This window comes from Bacillus rossius, chromosome 12 (genome assembly GCF_032445375.1).
Source record: "Bacillus rossius redtenbacheri isolate Brsri chromosome 12, Brsri_v3, whole genome shotgun sequence".
NCBI lineage: Eukaryota > Metazoa > Arthropoda > Insecta > Phasmatodea > Bacillidae > Bacillus > Bacillus rossius.
The window spans coordinates 27,566,869-27,591,977 of NC_086339.1; the positions used below are offsets into that span (position 1 = coordinate 27,566,869).

Genomic DNA, 25,109 nt, shown 5'->3' on the forward strand with positions numbered 1-25,109 from the left:
ACAGTTGATTGGCAGGTATCTGAGGAATATATCATTTATATATATATTTTTTTAATTTTACCTTGAAATAATGATACGCATCACATGAAAGACCTGCTTATATAAATGTCTTGGTAAATAAAGATCTTAATCTAATTCCCTCATTGGTTTAGATCATGAAGGTTCTTCTGTCCGTGGTGCTCTTCGTAGCAGCTGCGCAGGTAAAGAAAACTCTGGAGTTAGTTACCCTAAACGTTATTTTATTATTAAACCTGATAATAACATGAATATTTCTTTTTATTTTTGGTTCACATACAAAAAATCCTTACTAATGAAATATTTTTCTTTAGAATAAAAATTGATTAAAGCACACATTAACGTAAAAAAAGACATCTTCTATATATATCACTCAAAGGTGACTGACTGACATAGTGATCTATCAACGCACAGCCCAAACCACTGGACGGATCGGGCTGAAATTAGGCATGCAGGTAGATGTTATTACGTAGGCATCCGCTAAGAAAGGATTTTGATTAATTCTACCCCCAAGGGGATAAAATACCACTCACTGACTCACTCATCACGAGATCTCTAAAACTATACACCCGATTGACTTGAAATTTAGCATAGTTACTCATTTTGTGATGTAGACGCTCACTAAGAACGGATTCTGCGGAAATCTGATCCCAAGGGGAGTTTCGGGGGCGTAATATATCAAAATTTCCAGTTTTTTGTAGGAAATCACCATGGCAACGGCTGTTGCTTTGTTGATGCTTCATTCGTCTCTATGGCAACGACTATTTCATTGTTAGTGCAGTCCTCATCACCGTTGAAATTTTGGCGGGTACTTTAAATATCAAAATTTTCCCTTTTTTTCAAGTAGCCTATATATATGTATACATATATTACAGACTTGAAACTTCACAGTAATGTACCTTATGTTACGCAGGATGACATTTTCCGAAAATTAGATCCCATGGGTGGTTAAAACCAGGCAACAGTGGGTACTTTGTCTGCATGAGAACAGTATTTTGCATTGTTCATGCCTTCTGCGTCTCCATGGCAACGGGCATCGCGCGGCAGTGGCGTACCCACAAGGAGGGGCATGTATAATGAGCGGCGCAAGAGTGATCTGCCTGTAGACTGCCGTAGCGAAGTACGGGTACATCAGTTGTACGTTGCGTGCACGAGTCGGGAAACCATGGCGCTATTAATTTTCTCTCCGGTACATTATACAGCAATGTAATGAATTTTCACTGAATTTTTTTTATTTACCATTACTGTAAATGGGAGATGTGGCTTAATTTTTTTCCATTAGTATAGCCGTGCGAAGCCGGGTCAGGCAGCTAGTTGCCCTATAAAACTGCAGTTTTTATTTTTAATACGTATTATGTATGTAGCATTTTTCATCGGAGTAACCCATTGAAGGCTCTTGAGAAACTGTTACGGAAAAGCACTGAAAAATAATTTGTAAAGCGAAAATAATAATAAAAAATTCAGTTTGAAATAGTGAATAACACCCTGAAAGCCAACTGATTTACATGTACGATTACTAGGTAGAGACAGACCTGTGAAATTCGTGTTATTTTCTTTACTAAGATGAAACCCACACAGTTGTACACAAACAAGTCTGTGCCTATCGTCCATTAGTATGTAGATACCCGGAAATTCCGAGGATTCATTATGCTTAAGGTAGTTTGTAAACAGTTATACACTGCATTGCTTTAGTGATTGGATCACAATTGTTTCTTCACTCTCCTCAATGAGTGTGTCCCAATCAACAAACAGCAGAAGACAGACCGAATAACGTGGACCCACCTCAAAAAGGAGTGGTACCACAATAAGAAATCAACCAGTAGGAAAGAATATTTGGGTAAAGAATACAGAGGACTGCTAATTTTAGCCTGACCCCAAATGAATCCACGAAATTGCTGTGTCTCCATCTATTAGCTGCAGATATATTTTACCTTCTGACCGGATTACATGTGATAGGATCATTTCGATTTTTTTGTGTGTTGTTATTAGTGCCTTTTTCTTTGGGGCGTATCAGATCTACCCGCATTCTAATGATTACACAGTTAAAGTGTATGATATGCATTCCACGCTCTCAAAATAACATTAATTATTTAGATCTCTATTAAGAAGGTGTATTCAACTCCCAGATAGTAGAATCATGTATGGGTAAATAAGATGGTCACATTGAATACCACAGTAGCACTTTGGCTACCGCAATGTGTGTTAAAATTTTGTATGCATTGGTCTGTGTTTCGTGGTTAGCTGGGATATTCCAGACCCATGTCTAGTGTCAGCACGCCAATCATATCCATCCAGTACGGACGCAAATAAGTCCTGAAAGGCCTGGCCAGATGGGACAATGTTTTCTCTTGTGAACGGCCGCTAATCACAAGGAAACAACCGCTGGCGCAGGTGTAAATTTATGCAACCTTAAGCGCAAAAATAATTTTTCGCGAAAAAAAAAATCCCCTTGACACAACTAGTAATGAAAAATAGAAAATAATGTAGACAAAAAATCCGTCAGAAATTAGTGTGATTAGATGGTATGTTTTTGATTGTTGGGATATTAGAAAGTTAAATAAATAAGGTTGCCTGTAAAGTCGGTTTACGGACGATAGTTTAACGTGACAAAGTCATAACCAAACATTGATGAAAAATATTGTATATTTTTATGAATAAAATTGAATCATTTTTATTGAATTATCACTATTTTGAATGGATACAAAGGAGTGAAATGAAATCTACAATTTAATTGATAAATTCACTTTTATTTGCACTCATTAATTCAAATATGTTTATTACTTTAACGAAGATATTATTTTAACTATAAATTTTTATACATGTTTGCTATTTAAACGAATGGGAGTGTTTCAAGTTTAATGTGCCTCGAAAAAGTCAAATCGATGGTTGTTCCAATCGAGTGGAAGAGAGATAGATGCGGCGCAAGCGTACAATAAGCGTAACGGGACACAGCGTAACGGGACAATGTGCGTAAAGGGACACTTTTTTTTCGTGCGTGCAGCCGGCGTTCATCGATTTATTAGACGTTGTCACGTCAAAAATGTGTTTATACATGTGTGAGCGTGTTTGCTGCTGTGCTTGCAGGCCAAGTCCGTGGCGGACTTGTCAGACCTGCAGTTCGTCCACAAGTACGTGACCCCGAACCCCCGCCACACCGCGGAGGAGTGGGAGGCCATCTACGCCGCCGCCGAGGCCGACACTCCAGAGAACACCACTGGACTCGTGCTGGGGACAGTCCCGCAACCTGGTGAGAGACTGCACAAGATGCGAAGCACATATTTTGCAAACCAAAAATTATGACAGAGCATTAAATTCATAAATGTAAGACACCCATCACGATTTCCACTTCTTCTGAAGAGATTTAGTAAGTATACTTTCACCTCTAAAATAAAATCAAACTACCCTAGGCAAAAGAGCAAGTGTTCAGGGAAAAAGACAAAGAAAAAAAACTTTAACTAAGCAACTGACATATACGTTAAGTGAGATTCTACCTAAGAAGGCCCATATTTTGTCAGATAGTTTACAGTTGGTAACATTCAAGACCGAAATCAGGTAACATCTAAAAATTTTAATTAAAGAAGAATTTTGTGTGTGCCATATTTTCGGTACTACCAAAAAATTGCGTGAAATTATATTTTTGGTGTTGGGGAATCAGTTATAATGACTGTTTTACACGAAAGTAACAGTTTTAAACGACTAAAATCCTGTTTAATACTTATAAACTATTATCAGGTGTGATCACATTGTAAAAACTATTAGTACTTTTACAAGGAAATACCTTGTAAACTCAGTTTGCCAACGATATCACTTGTAGAACTGCAAGGTAGCGCCTTGTAAAATTGCCAAAATAGGTACAAAACTCAGCCTTGTATTTTTTTACAAGTGATATCGTTGGAAACAGAGTTTCCAAGGGTTTCCCTTAAAAAAATATTTCAGTGCAAGCATCACAATCCGCAATATTTCGGGCTTCGCAGTATGCCGATGTTAAGAAAGGAAATTGACTTCAACCACGTCGCATACTGCCATGTCCTGGCATATATTTTGAAATTAAACTTCCGTACTGAGAGGCCAACAATTTTCGAGAGTTACAAAAATTCCGATCGCATGAGGGGAATAGTTAGGTTCGTGGTGGGGGAAACCGGTAGAGGAGAGTGCGTCAGCGGCGACGCCACTCCAACGCATGCGCTAGTCGTTGAATGGGAAGACGGCAAGGGGAAGGGCATAGGTATGTAGTGGAACATGCTCTATGCTGGTTGTAGCGGCCGGAAGGGGAGACGGCAGGGAAGAGGCAGAAATAACACTGCTTGTGTTTTGTCTACTTCTCAGTTTTCGTTAACGTCTAACGATTTGGAGCTGCCATATTTATTTTATTTAATTTAAATAATGTACTATTTATTTATTCGTGTGGAAAATAGAGAGTTACTGATCTGAGAAATTGCTTTCATAATTTTCATTAATTTTTACGTGGAAAGTTTGATTGAAAATGAAAACAGTTGATCTCGATAAATACCTGAAAAAGAAAGAAATTTCACTTCTGTCGTGCGTGTGTAACCTCTCGTGTCTAACGCGAGGGGCACACGGGATGAAATGGAAAACAGAGGTGTGCAGTGTGTCAGACATTTATTCATCCAGAAACACATGCCCTTAATGACACACAAAGATTAAATGCAGGATATTATAACGAAGTACATTTGATTTCAGAGCCTTGGCTCGTAACAGAAGTCGAAAGTATAGGTTAGTTAGCGGTTAGGCGCCACGGAGACGTCATCATGCACGTAGTGCGAGAGCATACGTAACACCAGGGCCGGTGCAAGGTAAATTGGCGCCCTATGCGAAAAAACCTTAATGCCCCCTCCCCCCACCACCGGCCGGACACCCCAAAAAAAAAATTTTCCTTGCCTCACAATACATCACGGTAAGCCTAAGATTTTGTCAACAATCAAATGTTAGCAGGCTTGTTTTTTTTTTTTTTACTTTTTTACTTATTACAAATCATAAACAGGTCACCGTGGACTTTAATTACTTATATCAATATAAACATTCCAAACTGTTGCAAAAATCTATTTTCATCTAGTTTCAATAATCGTTAAGAATATTATGTCAGCTGTTATGTGTCGTGCTGCGCCGCCCCCAGCTACTTGGCGCCCTGGGCGGTTGCCTAGTTCGCCTGTATGGACGCGCCGGCTCTGCGTAACACGCGGACTCCACGTGCACAATATTTTTATTTTTTTGTTGTGAGTCCGCAAAGAGTGCTGGAGGCGTGACTGCGACGTGTGCGCAGAGGATGCCGGGAAGGCGTACGTGAAACACGAGGAGGAGCGCATCATCGCCGGCACGGCCGCTGCCCTGGGGCAGTTCCCCTGGCAGGCGATGATCATCCTGGGAGGAACCAGCCTGTGCGGCGGCTCGCTCATCTCCAGCGAGTGGGTGCTCACGGCCGCCCACTGCGTGCAAGGGTGAGCGAGATTCCCCAGCCCGCGTTCACTCGGCGTTCCTGGCGACGGCACATTATTCCCACCAGGCCTGCCGATCCTCTCGTGGGAACGCTGGTTGAGTACACTCCACTTGCCCTAAAGTCATTCGACCTAAAATGAATTTCGGCTGAATGCCTGTTAGGTCGAATTACTTTTAGGGCAACTGACTTTTAGGCCGAGTGACTTTTAGGTCAAGTGACGTTTAGGAGATATGACTTTAAGGGCAACTGACTTTTAGGGCAACTGACTTTTAGGTCAAGTGACGTTTAGGAGATATGACTTTTAGGGCAAATGACTTTTAGCTCAAATGACTTTTAGGTCAAATGACTGAAGGATTATTTTAAATTTTAGGTCAAGTGACGTTTAGGAGATATGACTTTTAGGTCAGATGACGCGCACCGCGCTGGTTGTGTCCGAAGTTTCAGCACGTCCTGTAGCTGGGGGATGGACAAACTTGCCAACGCGCCGATACCATCGTTCTTTCGATACATCGATCGAATTATATCGATAAAATATTGGTATCGTGGTCTATCATAATGTACAAACATTCAACCATGCTTTACTTGACATAAAATAAGCCACAACTAGCCAAAAGCCAAAATTAGCCACGTAAAATAAGTCGATATAATAAATAAATAAATTTATGTGATATTTGGATATTGGTGCATCTAATGTAAGGGAAATACCTTATGCAAGTTTAGCTCTGTCTAACAAAAGTGAATGTTAATTAAAATTTATTTATTTATTTTTGTATTTAATAATACCTACCTTCTCTACATGTTCCAGTAGTTTTTTTAAAAACTTTTTTTTTTAATTTTTAAACATTTTTTTATCAATAATTGTTATCCAGTTATGAAGACTTTATGCGAAAAAAGTCAACAAACATGTAAAAAATAGAATAACAATAGTATATAAATTAACCTATGAAAATCCATATTATGAACATCAGTATTTCCCTTTTTTTATCTCCTTTTAAAATAAAAATAAAAATAAATTTTTTGGCATCGGTACACCATTAGTAGTGCTAAATTTATTTCCAGATAATTTTAATAAAATTGTTCTTTTATTTGACATTTTATAAATAAACTTTCCATAAGTTGGTAATATTTTCAATAAAAAATAGTTTTGAATGAACTCGACCGAGTAATTCAGTATCAATCACTAAAGTGAGAGATTGAAAGGCACATATGTAAAGTTTTATTTATACGTAACATTTTATTATGAATGTAGCCATATAGATATTTTTTTCATCCAGGGAGGAAATTTCGTTTCGCAGTGCGTGCGCATCGTGAAAATTCACTCTCATTATATATATATATATATATATATATATATATATATATATATATATGATGAGAGTGAACTGTAGTCCTTTCCTTTTGTACTTCATGGTTTTTCTTTTAATTTATGAAGTTAGTGAAAATAAACACGTATTAAGGCCCTTGCCTATCAGAGGATTGTATGTCTACGAAAATCATTTAGATTAACTCTTGAGGGCGGATGAGTAGTTCTGTGTCCGTATTTCGTTTTCGGGATTTTATATACGAGTAAAAAAAAAAGCTAAAATGTGTGTTTTAAGAATGATTGTTTAGGCATGAAATACCCAGTGCAGATTCTTGAAAGCACACAAAGGGACTTGAATCACACATTCATCATAATTTTTTCCGCCGTATATAGTGTTATAAGACACTGCCCAAATTTCAGTTGCATGCCACGACAAGAATATTTTGCGCCGGTCCACATATCGTCGCCTGAGAATTTGAGTGTTCCATGTCCATTGAAGTCGGAACTGAGATATAATCATTTGGAAGTTCAAATAACTATGAATATCATGGCATAGAACAAAATAATATTGGTATTAAATTAAGAACAAACATTTTTTATGTGCGTGTGGACGTGTGTGGATATAGTACAAATGAATACTAATATTAATTTCGTGTCTATAGCATAAAAAAAAACCCTAAAAAAGTGGACATGGAACACTCCAATACTCAGGTGGCGATATATTCGACGAGGCGCCTCCTGGAAGTGCAACTTGGGGAAATGGGAAATTCGCGTCCGCAGGATCAGCAGCTTCAGCGTGACCTTGGGCTCGACCAGCATGACCTCGCACCAGGCGGGGGCAGTCTCGCAGGCCGCCAGGCAGGCGGTCAGCCACTCCGGCTACGACGAGAAGACCCACCAGAACGACATCGGCGTCCTGAGGCTGTCGTCCGCCGTCGCGCTCGGAGGTGAGTCCCGCACGCCGCGTCGTCGCGCCTTCTCCGGCTCTGTATCATCTTTGAATATATATACTGTATAGAAGTCGCCAGCCCAGGTTAAAATTTCTAATACGGTTTTGAGGTAGTTGGTTAATTCACCGCCGCAATCGCCACCATCTCTAGGGCATCGACTTGTGGTGGTCCCTAGCGGACAAGTGTCCAACTCTTCAGACACCCCTTCCCCCTCCCGCTGAACGACCTTGAGCTGCAGTGAATGATGGATGGGGGGTACGGGGAATGACAGCGGGCGACAGTGCTGCGCTCTAACGTGTAAATAACAACTAAGACGATACAGGGCGTTACGGCAGCGCACTGCAGCGGTGAAGTTCCCAAGCTGCTCGTCATACGCTTCTGTAAAACGTGGAGTAAATCCTATCCACTCGCGACTTATATACAGTATATATATTCAAAGGTATCATCCTCGCACCGGACGGCACGACTGATGCAACACGGGGCGTTCTTCATTGACGCGACAACGTCTGATTAAATCGATGAACGCCCCCGGCTGCACGCACGGAAAAAAAAGTGTCCCGTTTACGCACTTCGTCCCGTTACGCACATTGTCCCGTTACGCTCATTGTACGCTTGCGCCGCATCTATATCTCTCTTCCACTCGATTTGGAACAACCGTCGATTTGGACTTTTTCGAGGCACATTAAACTTGAAACACTCCCATTAGTTTCCTACTTTTCCCGTCGTCGTCCTGTCCTCAACAGAATAACACAGATTGGAATAAGTTAAATAGCGAACATGTATAAAAGTTCTATTTAAAATAATCTCTTCGTTAAAGTAATAAACATATTTCAATTAATGAGTGCAAATAAAAGTAAATTTATCAATTAAATTGTAGATTTAATTTCACTACTTCTTTGTATCCAAACAAAATAGTGATAATTCAATAAAAAATTATTCAATTTTATTCATAAAAGTATACAATCATTTCATGAATTTTTTGTTATGACGTTGTCACGTTAAACTATTGTCCGTAAACCAACTTTACAGACAACCAATTTTTAAAAAAAAATCTGAACACACACGTTTCTGGTTTATACTGTATGTCACAGAGGGACCTCAAGAATGGACAAAGAAATATCTACCTCAATTTTTGAGTTCTTTGATAATACAGTGTAAGTCCCGCAAAGGCGTATGACCAAGAAAAATGGTTTTTAATTATTATATTATCGATATACATTAAAGAACAATTAATTTCTGCTTGAACCTCACGAGGCCACCAAAATATCCACCCCCCACCCACTTATTTTTAGAGAGTGAGAGTGTGTGTGTTTCAGTTCGTCTTTGTAAACGTATATCTGTAAAAGTTTCAGTCAACAAAACATTTTTAAATATATATTTTTTCTTTTTAAAAATAATCTGGTTGTACGTCTTTCAGCCGATGAGTTTAAAAGAGACGGAAACACACTGCACAAAAAACAGTTCACTTGTGAAGGTACCTCCTGCCGTTGTAGTTTGTACTCAAACCATGCCAATATTAGAATGGAAGAATTTTCAGTAAACGACGGAAAACCAAGACATGGGTTCGTGATCTAGGACCTACAATCACATTCGAATGTAAGGTAGATGTTTTACAATTGCGATGACTCATTGGTAAAAAACAATAAAACTTACAGGTAATGGACTTTTAAACATAGTATATCGTAATTTTTTAAAATTTACAATGAATGGAAAGTCATTTTACAAAATTTTACCTTAATCACTTTTATTAGGGTACGAAAAATTGGATACAATGGAGGAAAAATCAATAATGACACCAATGTTTTTTAGTAGAAAATTTACATGGATTTTGTGTAATAATTATAATCATTAAATTAATCACATTGGATTCTTTGCAGTTAGGTAAATCAGAAGAGGTAAACAAATAACTGCCTGTTGAAACAAACAAATTAAAAATTTTTGGGGGAAAAAAAAATTAACCATCACACAAAGAAACCGAGAGCCGAGAATTATTTTTTATTAAATGTTGTGTGTCAAAAACAAATATGTGACGGTAAAACAAGTATGTATGATAGGTTTCAAAGTTACAGAACTCACTGTCTTCTCAACAATTCGCAGATCACAGAACTCACTGTCTTCTCCACAATTCGCAGATCACATCAACGCGGTGAGACTGCCCCGTGAAGCCCAGGCCAGCACCACCTTCGCCGGATCAGCTGCCGTGATCAGCGGCTTCGGGCGTATCAGCAGCAGTAAGCACGGCTCCTTTCAATCTGTCCGTTACAACACAGCAGTTTTGAAACCAGGGGTGCAAGAACTAAATTTTCAAAGGGGGGGGGGGGGGGGCAATAAAGCTTTCTATAAAGAATCATCGATACCCGATCGATTGAAGCGGGGGATCCGGGAAAATTTGTATTTCAAGGTGGAAAATGGTGCAATTTAAGCAGTTTTACTATCTAAAAATTGAGTACACAGCACTTTCTTTGCCCCCGTTTGCCCCCACTTCAAGGTTTCAGAGGGGGGTGGGGGGCAAAAACCCTTGCCCCCCCTGTTGTTGCGCCCCTGTTTAAAACAGTACATAAGTTATGTTCACCACGCTAGAGAAATTTAACATCTCACTACTAGCCTGAGTTCTAGCCTCGAAATGTTACTCGAATTAAATTCTTTAACATTTGCAAAGCAACTCAAAAGATGATATCCAAAATTCGTACCGTGGCGTTACTGGAAATAAATTATTGACTTACAGAAACAGTTACAAAATTTTTACCGTCGACAATGAGACAAAATTGTGCTTGACAAACATTTTAAATGTCTGACAGATACATTCACGATAAAAATACGCTCAGCTCTTCCTGACTTCTTCTGGACAAACAAACCGTTCTTCGCCTTGTTTATTTACAAAACACCAGATTTCAGAAACTGGGCTTTACCAATTTTTTTTCCAACAACACCACGAATGAAACGACGTAGTTTCATAATTTGAAAGTCATTCCAACCAACATGATACTCAGTTTGTGAAAGCATAAACAAATATGAGTTTGATAATTTTTTTTTCTTCCAAAAAAATAATAATTATTCATAAGTTTGCTGAATTGTTTTGAGGCGGGAGATAAGTGCGACGTTCGCTGGTGCTTCTAGCGTGGTGTCGCCTCTAAGCGCAAGGCTCTGAACTGGCGCGCAGTTTTCTCGTCGTCCATAGGACAACTGTGAAATTTGAGCCGGGCTCGTAACATTAAATGGCAGAGAAATGAAGAAAAAGTTGTAAATCAAGTACCTTAAGTGCTTTCAAGAATCTGTACCGATTGTTTTATGCCTAAAACTTACTCTTTTAACTCTTATAAACATAGAGTTTAATAAATTAATCAGGTATCAAAATTACTTTCGGCCCTCAGAAAATCCCTAAATGCTTTTCTTAAACATACCTCACTCGGATATCTAGAGTAGTTTTGAAATCGCGTAGTTTTGTGTGAAGCACTACGCACCAGGCAGGCGGGGCCCTTAAGCTTGAAATGTTTTATTTTTAAATTCATAAATCTGTTGTTTTTTTTTTGCAGCAAACAACGAGGTATCAGGAGCACTGATGTACGCCAGCGTGGAAATAATAGCAAACACTGCGTGCGCTCGAATTTTCGGCAGTATTATCCAAGCCGGCCAAGTCTGCAGCACCGGTGCCAATGGGAGAAGCCCTTGTAATGTAAGTCTATCGACTTTATTTCTACTTTCGATGAACGTCCCATGGAGAGTGAGATCATTGGAGACTGTCAACACACTAGGTCCCATACCAGGATATGAGTCTATGTACAGGAACCTGTACAAAGTAACCATAATTGCAATTGCTTGTGGTTATTTTGGAAAACACGGGAAAGCGAAATGAACCCTTTGGGATCGAGATTCACTCCACAAGTTTTATGATGATGACACGTAGTTAAATGATTAATTTAGAGCTTGGCAATCGTGGCTTCAATCTCGCAAGTTTCAGAACAGTACTAGTCTTGTAACATTGTACGTAAATAATTAGATAAAATCAAAAATATAATTAACAAAATAACTTAATGCAATAAAATGTTATTTGTGCATTTTCAACGCTTTATTTATTAAATAGTTGCAGGAGTGATAGAAGTGGTTATATAAAAACAAATTTAATTAATACTGAGTATATACCAAATTTATTGTCCCCCTTCCCAATTTAAGTGTGTTCGCAGATTTACTTAAGGTAAATAACATCATACTTACCTAATTATTTTACTACGCAAGTTAATAAATATAAAAAAATGGGAAAACACGCCCTTTTTCTTATTTAATATGGTTTACAATACAATTTCACATTACCCGAATAATTATATTTAGCTATATGCAAGGTCTATTTAAAGTTTTTCCTTTTCCCGCCTTATGAAGAAATATGTATATAAAAAATTGGAAAATCATCGTAAATTTATTTTGAATTCATATTAAAATTATCAAAATTTCTTATAGCTCTTGTAAGTTTATTCGGAGATAGTTTTTAACTTAGTGAAACAAAACTTAAAACATTTTCACTTCGTTCATATTCCCCGGGGGTTTTATTAACAAAAAATATTTATAATAGGTATTTGAAATTTGGTACATCCTTTTGTGATAGTGAATATCTAAATAAAATCACATAAACTCCTGTTTACAATGCCTAAAAAAATTGAAAAAAAAATTGCAATACTTAGTAGGCATAATATGAAATTCGTCAAGACATTAAATTCTGGATACATTAAGTTAAAAAAATTCAAAATATTTTCGCTGCATGGAATAGGTATGAGAAAATAGTTAAAACTATTTTTTTTAATATTGGTGAAAATATTGGATGTTATGTCGGCTACATTAAGTTCTTAAAAATGTTCCAGGAGTTTATGGAAGTTCCTAAAAAATATTTCCAGGTACGTCGAAAATATACGTACGCCTGTAGGCTTTGCCGAAATATTTTTCTTTAGCAATACAGTTGTTTTAATGTAATTGCACATGAGAATTTCTGATCAATTTATAGTAAATATATACGTACATACATGCACGCATTATGTGGCACGTACCATGCTGGGTAACCCGCCACTCCTCCAAGACTTACTGTCCTCGGTTACCTGGATTTTGTTACCTGGATGTAGGTGTAGGTGTGTAGTCTGTTTAAAAGTGACTATTCTCATTTACTGAAATTTATTATATTCTTCTATCAAAATCACATTTTACTTCACTCAAGCTATTGGCAAAGTGAACATTTCAAGTTCAAGCACCGATTCCGAATGACTTGAGTAATTAAACAATTTAATTCATCAAGGTAACAGCTCAACAGCTATATTACTTATACCTTATATTTGGAGAATATTACAGAAGATGAAATATCTTTACTCTGATAGAGAATCTGTCAAAATATATCATCTTCAGCGTAGCTACGATACATGAGCTTTTTGATTCACACGAGTTCAATATTAAATTTGCCGCAATCGGCCCGGAGCTGACGACTGACCCTCGTCGTGTGTGTGTGCGCCTCGCAGGGCGACAGCGGCGGTCCCCTGGTCGTGAGGGAGGCTGACGACAAGTACACGCTGGTGGGGGCCGTGTCCTTCGGCGTGGAGGACTGCCCCGCCAACTTCCCGGCGGTGTACGTGCGGACCAGCAAGTACCTGGCCTGGATCTCCTCCAACACGGGCGTCGCCGTCCGCGCCTGAGCCAACAACCTCCCGTGTGGAATCTCCGTCGCTCCGAGAAGCTTGTCTTTTTTATATATTCAAAACACAAAAAAAAAAAAAAATCATCAAATAAAAAATAATTAAGCTACCGTGTTTTTTTTTTAAATTTAAATATGTAACAAATGAAAATCTTTTACCGTATTTTGACGTGACAAAGTCTAATGAATCGATGAACGCCGGCTGCACGCACGAAAAAAGTGTCCCGTTACGCACATCGTCCCGTTACGCTGTGCCCCCTTTACGCTCATTGGACGCTTGCGCCGCATTTATCTCTCTTCCACTCGATTGGAACAACCATCGATTTGACTTTTTTCGAGGCACATTAAACTTGAAACACTCCCATTCGTTTCCTACTTTTCCTATCATCGTCCTATCCTTGACAGAATAACACAGATTGGAAGACGTTAAATAGCAAACCTGTATAAAAGTTATAGTTAAAATAATCTCTTCGTTAAAGTAATAAACATATTTGAATTAATGAGTGCAAATAAAAGTAAATTTATCAATTAAATTGTAGATTTCATTTCACTCCTTTTTATCCATACGAAATAGTGATAATTCAATAAAAATGATTCAATTTTATTCATAAAAGTATGCAATCATTTCATCAATGTTTTGTTATGACGTCACGTTAATCTATCGTCCGTAAACCGACTTTACAGACAACCAATATTGTATATTCAAAACACAAAAAAACTCATTAAATAAAATATAATTATGTTACCATGTTTTTTATTTAAATATGTAACAAATGAAAATTTTTTACAGTATTTTTTATAGCATTACTAACCTCAATGACTTATTTTTTTTCGGCTTCTTCTATACAATTTTTAAAAGTAATTTTAATGTATACTACCAAAACACGTCGTTTTCAGTTCTGACAAAATTGGACTACAGCTTCTTTAGAGAGTCAGATTTGGATATGTTTTGATATTGAATACGTATTGAATACGTCAACTTCATGGTAACAATTACGTGCCAAGAATCATATTTACTCTTTCAGTTTTAAGGTGGAATTATACAAATTGTTATGATGATTTATGATAATGACGAATCAGTTTTCATTTATAAAATGATTTTTTGTAGTCTCAAATATAATGTTAGGATATTAATCTGATAAACAGAATAATCAGAACATACTTTTGGAACTTTTAAAAATTTCCAATTGCTTATTGAGTGAATTTGAGTGAGTTATTGTCCTGATATTTTGATATGCGTATAAACATAATTGCATAAAAATCTTAGCACCTTGACACAATCGCTGCGTATCGGCATATGACTTCAGGCGTATCAGCAGCAGAAAATGCAACTTCACATACAACTTTAATAAAAAAAAGGAACCAGGATTCATGAATAAAAATAGTGAAAACTCCATTTATGCTTACTCATTATTTTTAGTCCTAAAATACAATATATATTTCCACACAAACATCCTCTATGCATCTTCGCGTTTCTGTACACTACAAAAGTATCGATACCATTTTTACTTATTAAAATTTTTTACATTACCACCATTAAATATTAATATTAAACAAATCATTAAACAAAACACATTAAAATCACTAGTTTATTAATAACTATCCCATACTCCACATTGAGGAGGTAATAGGAAGTGAAAGGAAGCATATACTGTTGCCTGTGGCACTAACACTTCACAATAGATTGAAAAAATGTTTACCAACATTTTTAAATGGACACGTAAAATCCAAACAGGGGCCATGTTGGTTAAGAGGTCAGATAACTGAATCCTACCCACAAGAGCCGGAATTGATTCCCGGTGGTGGTCAAACAAAACGAAACTCTACTCAGTTGCTAGAAATGAGAAATAGAATAGAATTGCTTTATATGCTATTGGATTGCCTGGTACGCCACTGCGTTTGGGAGAGTTAGTAGTATGTTAACAGCGGAACTGGGATGGTTCATTGCTCGGGGGTCGGGAGCTGATGTCCGCCGCCTTAGATTGTGACATCACGGCGGCCATCTTGGACGATATTGACCTCGACCCAGCCGGCCATTTTGGATCCGCCATCTTTAAATCGAATTTCCCACTCCCCGAACATTGCAATTATCGTTACTTCCACTTGTTGTCATCTGCTGAAGGGTGCCATATTTAATTCTGATGCATACATTTCTGGTAGATTTTTGGTGAAATTTTTTCCATAAAAACTGGAAATTTTGGCTCATTTTGGCGAACGTGGCTAATTTTGGCCTATTTTTGAGTCATATAGGGAAAATGTTTTGGCCATTATTGAAGGTCAAGAATAAAGGTTAAGGTCAAGGTCAGCTAAGATGGCACCATGACGTCTAATACGCGATGGTAGTTGGCACCTCAGGCACCAAACCCCGAAACCTAGCTCGGATCATCTACCCTATACTACCCATAATATGTGAAGGTACGATGTATTTTATTTTATTTATCATGGAAAAATTACATTCAGTTACGAAATTGATATTCTTAACATTTAGTGATTTTTTTTGTGTGCACGATTGTCCAGAGGTTTCCGACGATATTTCACTCTGATTACAAGAAGTGATTTCTTCATTAATTAACGGTGATACAATTAAAAATCGCTCTACAGTATTAATAGATTTTTATAAGATATAAGCTTAAAAAATTGGAAGTAGTTAAAATAAACATGTTCATTGTTTGTGTATATTTAATCTATGATGCAGTAATATTATCTGGCATTCGTGGTAAATTTACACATACCACGGAATAACAATTCATAGCGATCATAGCGATTGTATTTTTTTCAATTTCAAATGTATTTTTACTTGTGCACAAGGTTAAACACATTACAACACATGTAGTTGTAAAAATGCACCTACATCGGTGGAGATAAAATTGCTACCTCATCGAAGTAAAATTACCATTTTGCTATTTTCAATCACCTTAATTTATTTTTTGCAGTCTTAAAGGACCAGTTAGAACAGCTTCTTATAATGCTGGAAATAAACGCATATTTATGATTTATTTGGTTACTTATTCTTGATAAGTATAATAACTTTGGCAAGCACTAATAATTTGAATGCTCGTGTTAAGTGTTTATTTCCAGTATCTTTCTAATTCAAATATTTTTCTCTTACCATAACAAAAACGGATTTTGAGCTTTTACTTTAAGTGACGTCTCTGGCGTCTTCTTCTTTGGTTGCGTGGGTTAGATGCTTTGCAGAGATGTAGATGAACGGTGATTTTCCCACGGCTAGAGAAGCCACGATATAAATATAAAATAAGAATTAGGTGTAAATATGTGTCGAAAGGAAAACTTGCTTTAACCTTACACTAACACTTAAATGCAATGCGTGTGTAATTTTAATGCAATTTATAATTTGTACTCCAAAATAATATTTTGCATAATGTGCAACTCTAACACGAATTGCAGGGAAATTCGTAAGATCTTCAAAATTCGATCCCGTCACCATCAATTGTGCCTGTAACATATATTAAAAAATATATTCTATGTTCAATGGTGCCAATAATAGCAGATGACAACTTTTAAATGCCGAGAAAAATATTGACGGTATTAAGTCAGAAAAAACTATAGTAATTACAGTATAGATAAACACAGTGTGCTGAACACGACGAGTCAGTTGTAACAAGGACAGTAAATACAGAAAAACCGCAACCTTGAAGACCCAGCACCAACAGACAAACTCAAAGATGATACTTAATAGACAATCTGGGAAACACAACTACACAGCGCGCGCAATCGTATCCAGAGATGAATATAAATCGATATTCTGGACAACACAACGACAGCAGAGACAAACACAGAGGGTTGACGACGAGATAGCTGCATCAAGGACAGCATATAGAGACAAACAACAACCTTGTGAAACAAAGCGACAAACGAAACCAAATAAACTTAACAGGTAATCTGGACAAAAGTATGACAACACAGGACGCGTAAACGAACCCAGCCACAAAATCAAACAGACATTTGTAAAACCATCAGTGGTGTATGTCGACGAAGTAGTTTCAAATAAATCTTTTCCAATGCAAGAATCTTTCAAAGAGCTTATTAATGACCTTGTAATGTATTATTGTTAAAATAATAATACACTTTTTGGAATTGTTATATCTCAGACCTTTGGAGAAAATCCATCTCCATGTACAGTTTTATTTTTCGCCATCACATCTTGCTCTCATACTTAAGAGATCTACGGTAATTCTCAGCACAAACAACAAGGCCTTAAATGGATTCAAATACTTCACGACTAACAATTTTCTAATCAGTATTCAGGCCTCATCTTACCTGAGGTTCTATATAAGTACATTAGCCGACCAATTAAGTTAATTTGGTTTTGGAGAGATACACGAAATAGTTTTAGCAATGTCTACGATCCCCAGGTGAAGTGACGACTGTACGGATGACCAGGGTGTCTTCGCAGATGAATGAAGTCCCCAAAGCAGCATCAGCGATGCAGCTTGTAGCAAGGTTGGATTTATAGATTCTGTTTCTTCCAAATTATTACACACAGATAAATAATTCAATTTCAATATATTTCAGAAGCAGAAGTTTTTGTTAAGCTGGAAACATTTAACATCAATATATAACTCTTAAAATAATTAAATCGAAGAAAATATTCTTACAGTAGAAGTATTTGTTCTACCAGTATTTCTGGTGAAATTTCGCAAACAATTTTTCTTCAAATAAAGCTTCGAAATGTTTGACAAATATATATTTCTAAACCCTTCGTAAAACACGTATAGCTTATAGCACGTCTAGAATATAACTATTTTCCAACCGAAGGTTCCGTTGTTTGGTTCCATCTAACGACGTCTCGTTTGTTCTAAATGAAACAAAGTACTAGGAAGAATCAAAGCGAAACCGAACAATCATATTATGATCCTTTACAAATTCGTATACATTCACAAATTTATATAATAACGTTAAAAACCAAATTAATTTTTAACATATTGACACTTCTTAGAAACATAAACCATTACTGCAAAACTTCTTCAACGCGTTTCACAGCTCCAAACTAGTTGTCATTATGAAAATATCAAATTTAGATAAAATATCAATTTGATGTCTCTTGGTTGACTTGCAATTTATAAATACTTATTTTTCTACAGTCAATAAGCTAAGAAAAAATAAAAGGGTGTCAAATAAAAATGTATTACGAATAAAATAGAGAATACTTGACTTCAAAATATTGCAAAGACTAAAATACCATTCAAAAATTTAATAACGTTCATACATAATTGTTATAAATCCTTCATAAAGGATATGACTACTAAAAACTAAATACATAACTAATTTACTGGTTTTCTATACAACTGCAACGCAGCTTAACTTTGAAGTCTAATATAGATTATTAGGATTTTATTAGTGTGAATTTTGCCTGACACATCATGAGCAAAGTACACTTTATTATTTTTTTAAATTTATCATGGTATTAATTTTAATATGTTTTACGCTTTAGGTTTCTTAATAATTGATTTGATCAATTTTTAAATAGGCGTGTGTACAACTTTTAATGCGTAGGAAGACTAGTTTTATCCATAATACACTGCTAAAAACATAGCCTGTCACTGTAATTACAATAGGCATACCAACAACCAAATAGTTATCACTATCCTCTACTCATGAATTATTTAATGGTATTTAGACTTCACATGTTTAATAAAATTTAGTAAAATATTGTTAAAATAAATTTGATGACATATTTCTCAAATAACTACTGGAAAATGAATAATGTAAATAAATAGAGAAACTCTTTTTGTAAACATTTTCCATGCAGGTTTGACGAAATTATTTTTCGTCCATCATTCTTCTGTATTATATTTTACAAAAATTTGTCATTGAAGATGTTGGGAAATGGCAGGATGTGGGATAGAGGTACAATTATAAAATGGGATTCCTGGTTATCGGTTCTTTAAAGTATATAGACTGATAAATGATGATAACGTTAAAACCGAGCGGTTTTTACCTATTTGATTTATAATCTCATCATATAAAAAACTATTATGAAGCAATGATTTTCAATGTACATGAAGTTAAAGGTTTGTTTAAATTGTTTTATACTTACTTGCTCCTTTAAAATTTTGGAGAATTTCATGACGACTTGATAATTAAATTTTTATGGCAACACCTTCATGCAAGGACTATTTCTGTAAATTTTAACATGATACCTCTCTTTAATTTGTAGTACAGTCATAAATATCTTCAACAGATTTTAATTTAGCAATATAATGTATTAAAAAGTATCCTAAGTGTTCATAATTACTATCACTCGCACAACTTTATATATTCACTATATTCCACATAGTAGATATATGCTAAAAGGTAACAGAAAAAGTGGGGGATCGTGTAATATTCACATAAATAGCCTTGAAATATTATTAAATACGAGAAATTGGAAAAAAAAATGTGAGCGAGTCTTTTTGTACTAACCAGTGATGTGTAAAAATCTAACCTCGATAATGAGCAAATTAATGTGTTCTCATGTTGCAAATACACATTTAATTCGAAACTCGGATACGTAGTTTAACATAGAATTCTTCAAAATAATACCGAGTGGGATAAATACAATATTAAAAATTTTCACCTTCAATTTACGAAGAACACTGGTTACAAATTATCCAGGGATCGTCGTAAGTTTATGGCCATCTTGGTGAATTCACGGACACTTGGTTCACTTTCTTTGAACATGAATCCAAAAGAATATTCTTGAAGTATCAACAAAACCTTTCAAAAACTTGTTAACAACACTCTTCTTTTGTCGCAAGTGTGTGTTTATTTTTTTTAAACGCAACATATAACTCTGAAATCAATATACGGCTTATTTTCTATGAATTTTCAGTTATTTGAAATTACGAAGAACTGTTAGTTTATTTAAGGTAGATTCTTCGCTGAAAAGGCCTTAAATTTACTGTACTTTCTATTAGTGTAAAGGAATATAGTGTTTTCAGATAAATTTATGAACACCAATCACAAATAGTTTCCTAACTATCACTAGAACTGGCTGCCGGAGCATCTACGTCAACTATCAAACCATGCCCTTTGCAGACCGTAATTTTAAACTATATAATGAAACGGTTCCGAATAACCGCGAAAAAGACTTGAAAAAAATACTAAACCCCGGCTTTGGACCTGATTTTCAAGAAGGAGTTTTATTCAAGAACTGCCCAACTCGTTAGAATCCACCAAACAGATACTATATTGTTTACCTTTGTCTCTGTGAACTTTGGTTTGGGCCATCCATCACAGATGGCAGCAGCGTAGTTGTTACACATTTCCGTTCTATGCTACTTCCGTTGCATTCACGAAATCACTCCCACTAAATGCTGTATACGGAGCGATATGAATTTTAGCATAAAAATTTATTTCCGTGTATTGAGGTCCAGTTTTTTGATACCATGCAGGCGTCGAGAACATTCTTTTTTTTTAATGGTTGAAGTTATTTAGTACAAGAAAAATCTACACGATTAAACAAGACATTAAGATTTTACCATAGTGTAATTTAATGCTGGTGTGTGGCAAATGTTGAAGATGTACTTGCAACTATTTTGGCGGGCTAGATAACATGTTCGTGAGTGGTGTTAGATGGTCAAAGGAAATTATATTAGGGATTAGATGTCTTGTTAGATAAGTTACTTGCGGGCTGGTAAGCTAACCAATTTTTTTTTCTTTCAATTTTTCAAATGTTTGGCTGGCTCGTGACTTTCATCACAAGTCAGCCAAACATCCCCCATTTTTATTTACGAAATATTTCTTAAACTTTGACAATTTCGTGAGACAGTTTCACTGACTTCGACAAATTAATGACCAATGTAAACACAAATTTTACGCCTAGGCCTTATGCGGGACTCGAACCCAGAACCCCTCGCACCGTAAACCAGTGTACATCCGACTACGCTATGAAGGTCGGCTTTCTACTCAATCATCGTGACACCCACGTATTTCAAGCACTACCACGGAAAGATCAACGAAGATCATTTCATTCACTGGAATTGAAATTTTTCGGTAGCGGCTATGCCACATGTATACCAGGGGATCGGGAGGAATAAGGGACTGAATTGCATCATTTGCAGATAAATGTATATTTTTGACCTAGTTAAAAGTGTATTCTAAAGGGTTTTGTAGAAAATATCCTGGCGTGCTTTCACCACAAATGTGTTTTAATTGGCCAGCAAGGTGGTGAAACTAAAAATCTTTAAAGCCAACGCAACGAAGGCATTTTTTCAGTTATCACGTGTCCTGAACTGAAATTTAAATTCAATATTTATTTATTTTCTTCTTCGTGATTTTAAGATTTTTAATCCATGAACATAAAACTGTTTAATTCACTCCGGCACCTAAATGTCACTCAAAAGATACAGTAATAAAATTGTTGTGTACGAAGCTCACTTTATTTCTTAATTTCAACATTTTTATTTGAAAACTTAGTATAGGATAAGTTTAAATAGAGATGAACTAGCAGCAGGCTTACAGTTTTAGTGGTGTCTTCAGTTCAGTAATTTATATTCAAGTAACTAATATTTAAAGCTGGATATAATTTGTTTTAATATTCCTAATGTTAAAAATCAGTGTATACCGTAGATTACAGGCGTTCGCAACTGTTGTCTGATAAGAAACCTTGGCAATCAAGTGTCAGCCACGTTAGCACATGTTGTGTAACGACGTTTCACTTTGCATTCCAATACCATCGTCAGGGTTGAGTATTAACTAAAATTTCGGAGGTGGTAGGGTTGTGTGTTTACTTTCCAGGAGTCTTCTTCAGGAAGCCTCTCGTGATTGGCTAACTGAAGAAGACACTTGGATGGCACATATAAGTAGCATTACCACTTATCAGCTCAGTTGATTCTTAAACTTAAAGATGCTTGCTTCAATGCAGGGCAAAACGTTGGTACGCACTACTACTGCGTTGCGGCTTAACTTCGAATGCCAAGATACCTAAACAGAATAAATTCTTTTGTGCATTCAGGCTGATTAAATTCCTAACTTAAAACAAACCAAAAATAATAATGTTACAAGTAAAAAATAAAGCAGAAAGTGAATGTTCATTTCTATATTTTTATTATTATTGTTTCAAAATTGTTTGAACTCTTCGTGTTTCTTAATAATCGTGTTTTCTCAGTGCAAAACTGTGTCTTTGAACAACATTTCCTTTACCCTTTCATACGTTACAAGACTAGTTTTAATCATAACACACTGTTATCATCACCAGTCCCTGAAACTACGGTAAACTAACAACTACAGAGATATCACGGTAATCAAAACTCACGAAGAAATTGCTTCGTATTAGGCTGAAAACAATATATATCATACAATTTGATGAATATGTTTGAGATAAATGTAAACTATAAAGCTTGAATAACCACAGCCACACGAATTATGTGAATAAAGAAATAAACTCCCTCTAAAAAACTTTTCTCACAGTTTCATTCTTCTGACCTTATTGCAAGAACGTTTTCCTGATAATGTTTGTGCAATTGTTTGGTTGATAAATGTAAGTCCCAATCGGCGAAGGATCAAGGTGAAACTTTAACATGGGAATTCTTGTTATCAGTTCTTTGAATTTTGTGGAGTGATAAAAGTAAGATAACTTTAAAACCAAGCTCTTTTTTATCTTTTTTATAACCTTTGCCTCCTAATAAACTATACCTGTTGAAGCTATGACTTTTAATGGCCATCTATTTTATTTACTTAATATTCTTTTTAATTTATATGTTATATACTTAATCCTTTTAAACCTGCCGCTTTCAAATAATGAGGCGTATTATTATACATAAGGTTCGCTTCCCAATCAGCCACTACGATGATAATAGCACTTAAGCTAACAGAATCAGTTAATCGAGGTTAATGTGCACGAAATATCGTCAGATTTTTGACAGGTAATATCAAAATGATTCCTGAGCTTCAAGTAAGGTGTTAGATCGGAGGAAGCAGCCGCGAAGTGGGCACGTTTGGCTTGTTTGGCTATGGATTCTTCAACCAAGAACCGATTGACCAGCTACTGCCCCAAACAAACGTCTTTCTTGTGACGGAAAATTGTGTAGAAGTTAACCGAGAACCATTTTTTTTAAGAAACGAAACTTGACCTAGAATCGGGAAAACAAAAACAACCGGGACACATTTATAAACCCATTATAAACAAATAAAGTCTCTAAAAATTACCCACGACACTTGCAGTTTTGTAATTCCAATTTAAATCAGTGGCACGGAAACTATTTACTGCAATTATCCTTCAGATAATGCAGTATTCTGACAGGACGCTTCGCCATGGGTGCTGTTCACATTTGCTGGGCTGAACACTGTTCATTAGAAGTCACAGATAGAGTTTCTTGCAAATATTCACGCCCCCCCCCCTTCCCCACCAAGAATTCCAGCCCGCGTGACTTTCAGTGTGGACATCATTATCATTCTACCAACCCTGAAACTAAATTTTCATTCCCGTTTACATATCAAACTGTGAACGCAACACTATGTTGACTGTTAGGTGAGCTGGTTATAGAGAACATTACTTAATACCCTTCTAAAAAAAACATTCTTGGTTCTTTTAATTAGTCTTGATTTACTTATATCCGAGAACAATGTCATTATGAACTGTCAATCACTATACAAGTAACGAATATTGGGGAAGAAATCTTCTCTGCTACGTATTTAGAAAATATACTATTATTTTCCTGGGATGATCTTGCTATGAGATGCCCCGAGATTCAAAACCAAGTCAACTATAATGCGAGTTCAGGTTCTTATATCAATACTAAACATACGAAAACTAACAAATATAAAATTACTATTTTTTTAATTAAGAGATGTAAAAGGGTTAAGTATGGTTTCAAAAAGAAAAAAAAATGAATACTTCCGAATCTATTATAATTATAGTTATAAAATAAGATAGAATAATGTGCATGTAGAGTTAAGTATTGTATTTTTCCCCATTTATAACAATTCGTGTGTTAAAGGTTAAAAGGTAGTAGATTTTGATTTATTAAAAAAAAAAATCATATCTCCACAACTAATAAAGTAAAACATATATTTTTTAAAGTTGGAATTGAAAAGGAGAGTGGTGAAATCCTTTTCTCCAAATTATATTAAGCATAAGAACTAATCGATTAATACCTTGGATAAAGAAATTTGAGTCCTGTAATCTACGTTTCAAATAAGAAGTGATTATTTCAAAAATCTTAAATATATGTATCTGCAATAAAATGAAATTGTGTTATTATTCTAAACATATATTAACCAAAATTAAATTAAAGTTTAAATGCAAACGATGACATAATCTTCATAAATTTTTAAAAGGCACGTGTTATATTTTTTTCCTTGCCACCTCATAAAATAGAAATGAGTTAAGGTAAAATATATCCTCAAATACACTAAAAGGCAGTTATAAAATCACATACTTTCTACAAAACATTTAACCGGCTTACGCATTACCGCTTTAGAAAATATCATTCATAAATGGTTTTGTTTTAAATTAGATCTTATATACACCTGAGAATTTATTGTGTCTTTTCTTACAATTGTTAAATATCAGCAATACCTTTAAGCAGCGGGTCTAACTAGTATTCTAATTTAAGCTTAAATGTCACCAGCGTCTTCCAATTATTTAACACAATAAGTAAATATTAATTTTAAATAGGGTATTTAAACGCCTTGATGATGGAAATTTTAGAGATAAGATTGATTTTCATAATCTAATGGTTAAGTTTCAATTTACAAAGCTCAAAGCCTGATGGCAGA

General features: G+C 35.7%; 1 protein-coding gene across 1 annotated transcript; it reads left to right on the plus strand.

Annotated features, from left to right (window-relative positions):
* On the plus strand, positions 1-13,499 carry LOC134537760 (chymotrypsinogen A-like). Its single transcript, XM_063378537.1, has 7 exons — positions 1-200; positions 3,100-3,262; positions 5,297-5,471; positions 7,554-7,720; positions 9,856-9,954; positions 11,257-11,396; positions 13,216-13,499. Exons 1-7 carry the CDS (start codon positions 156-158, stop codon positions 13,387-13,389), a joined length of 963 nt encoding a protein of 320 aa, XP_063234607.1. The 5' UTR covers positions 1-155; the 3' UTR covers positions 13,390-13,499.
* The last annotated feature ends 11,610 nt before the right edge of the window (positions 13,500-25,109 follow it).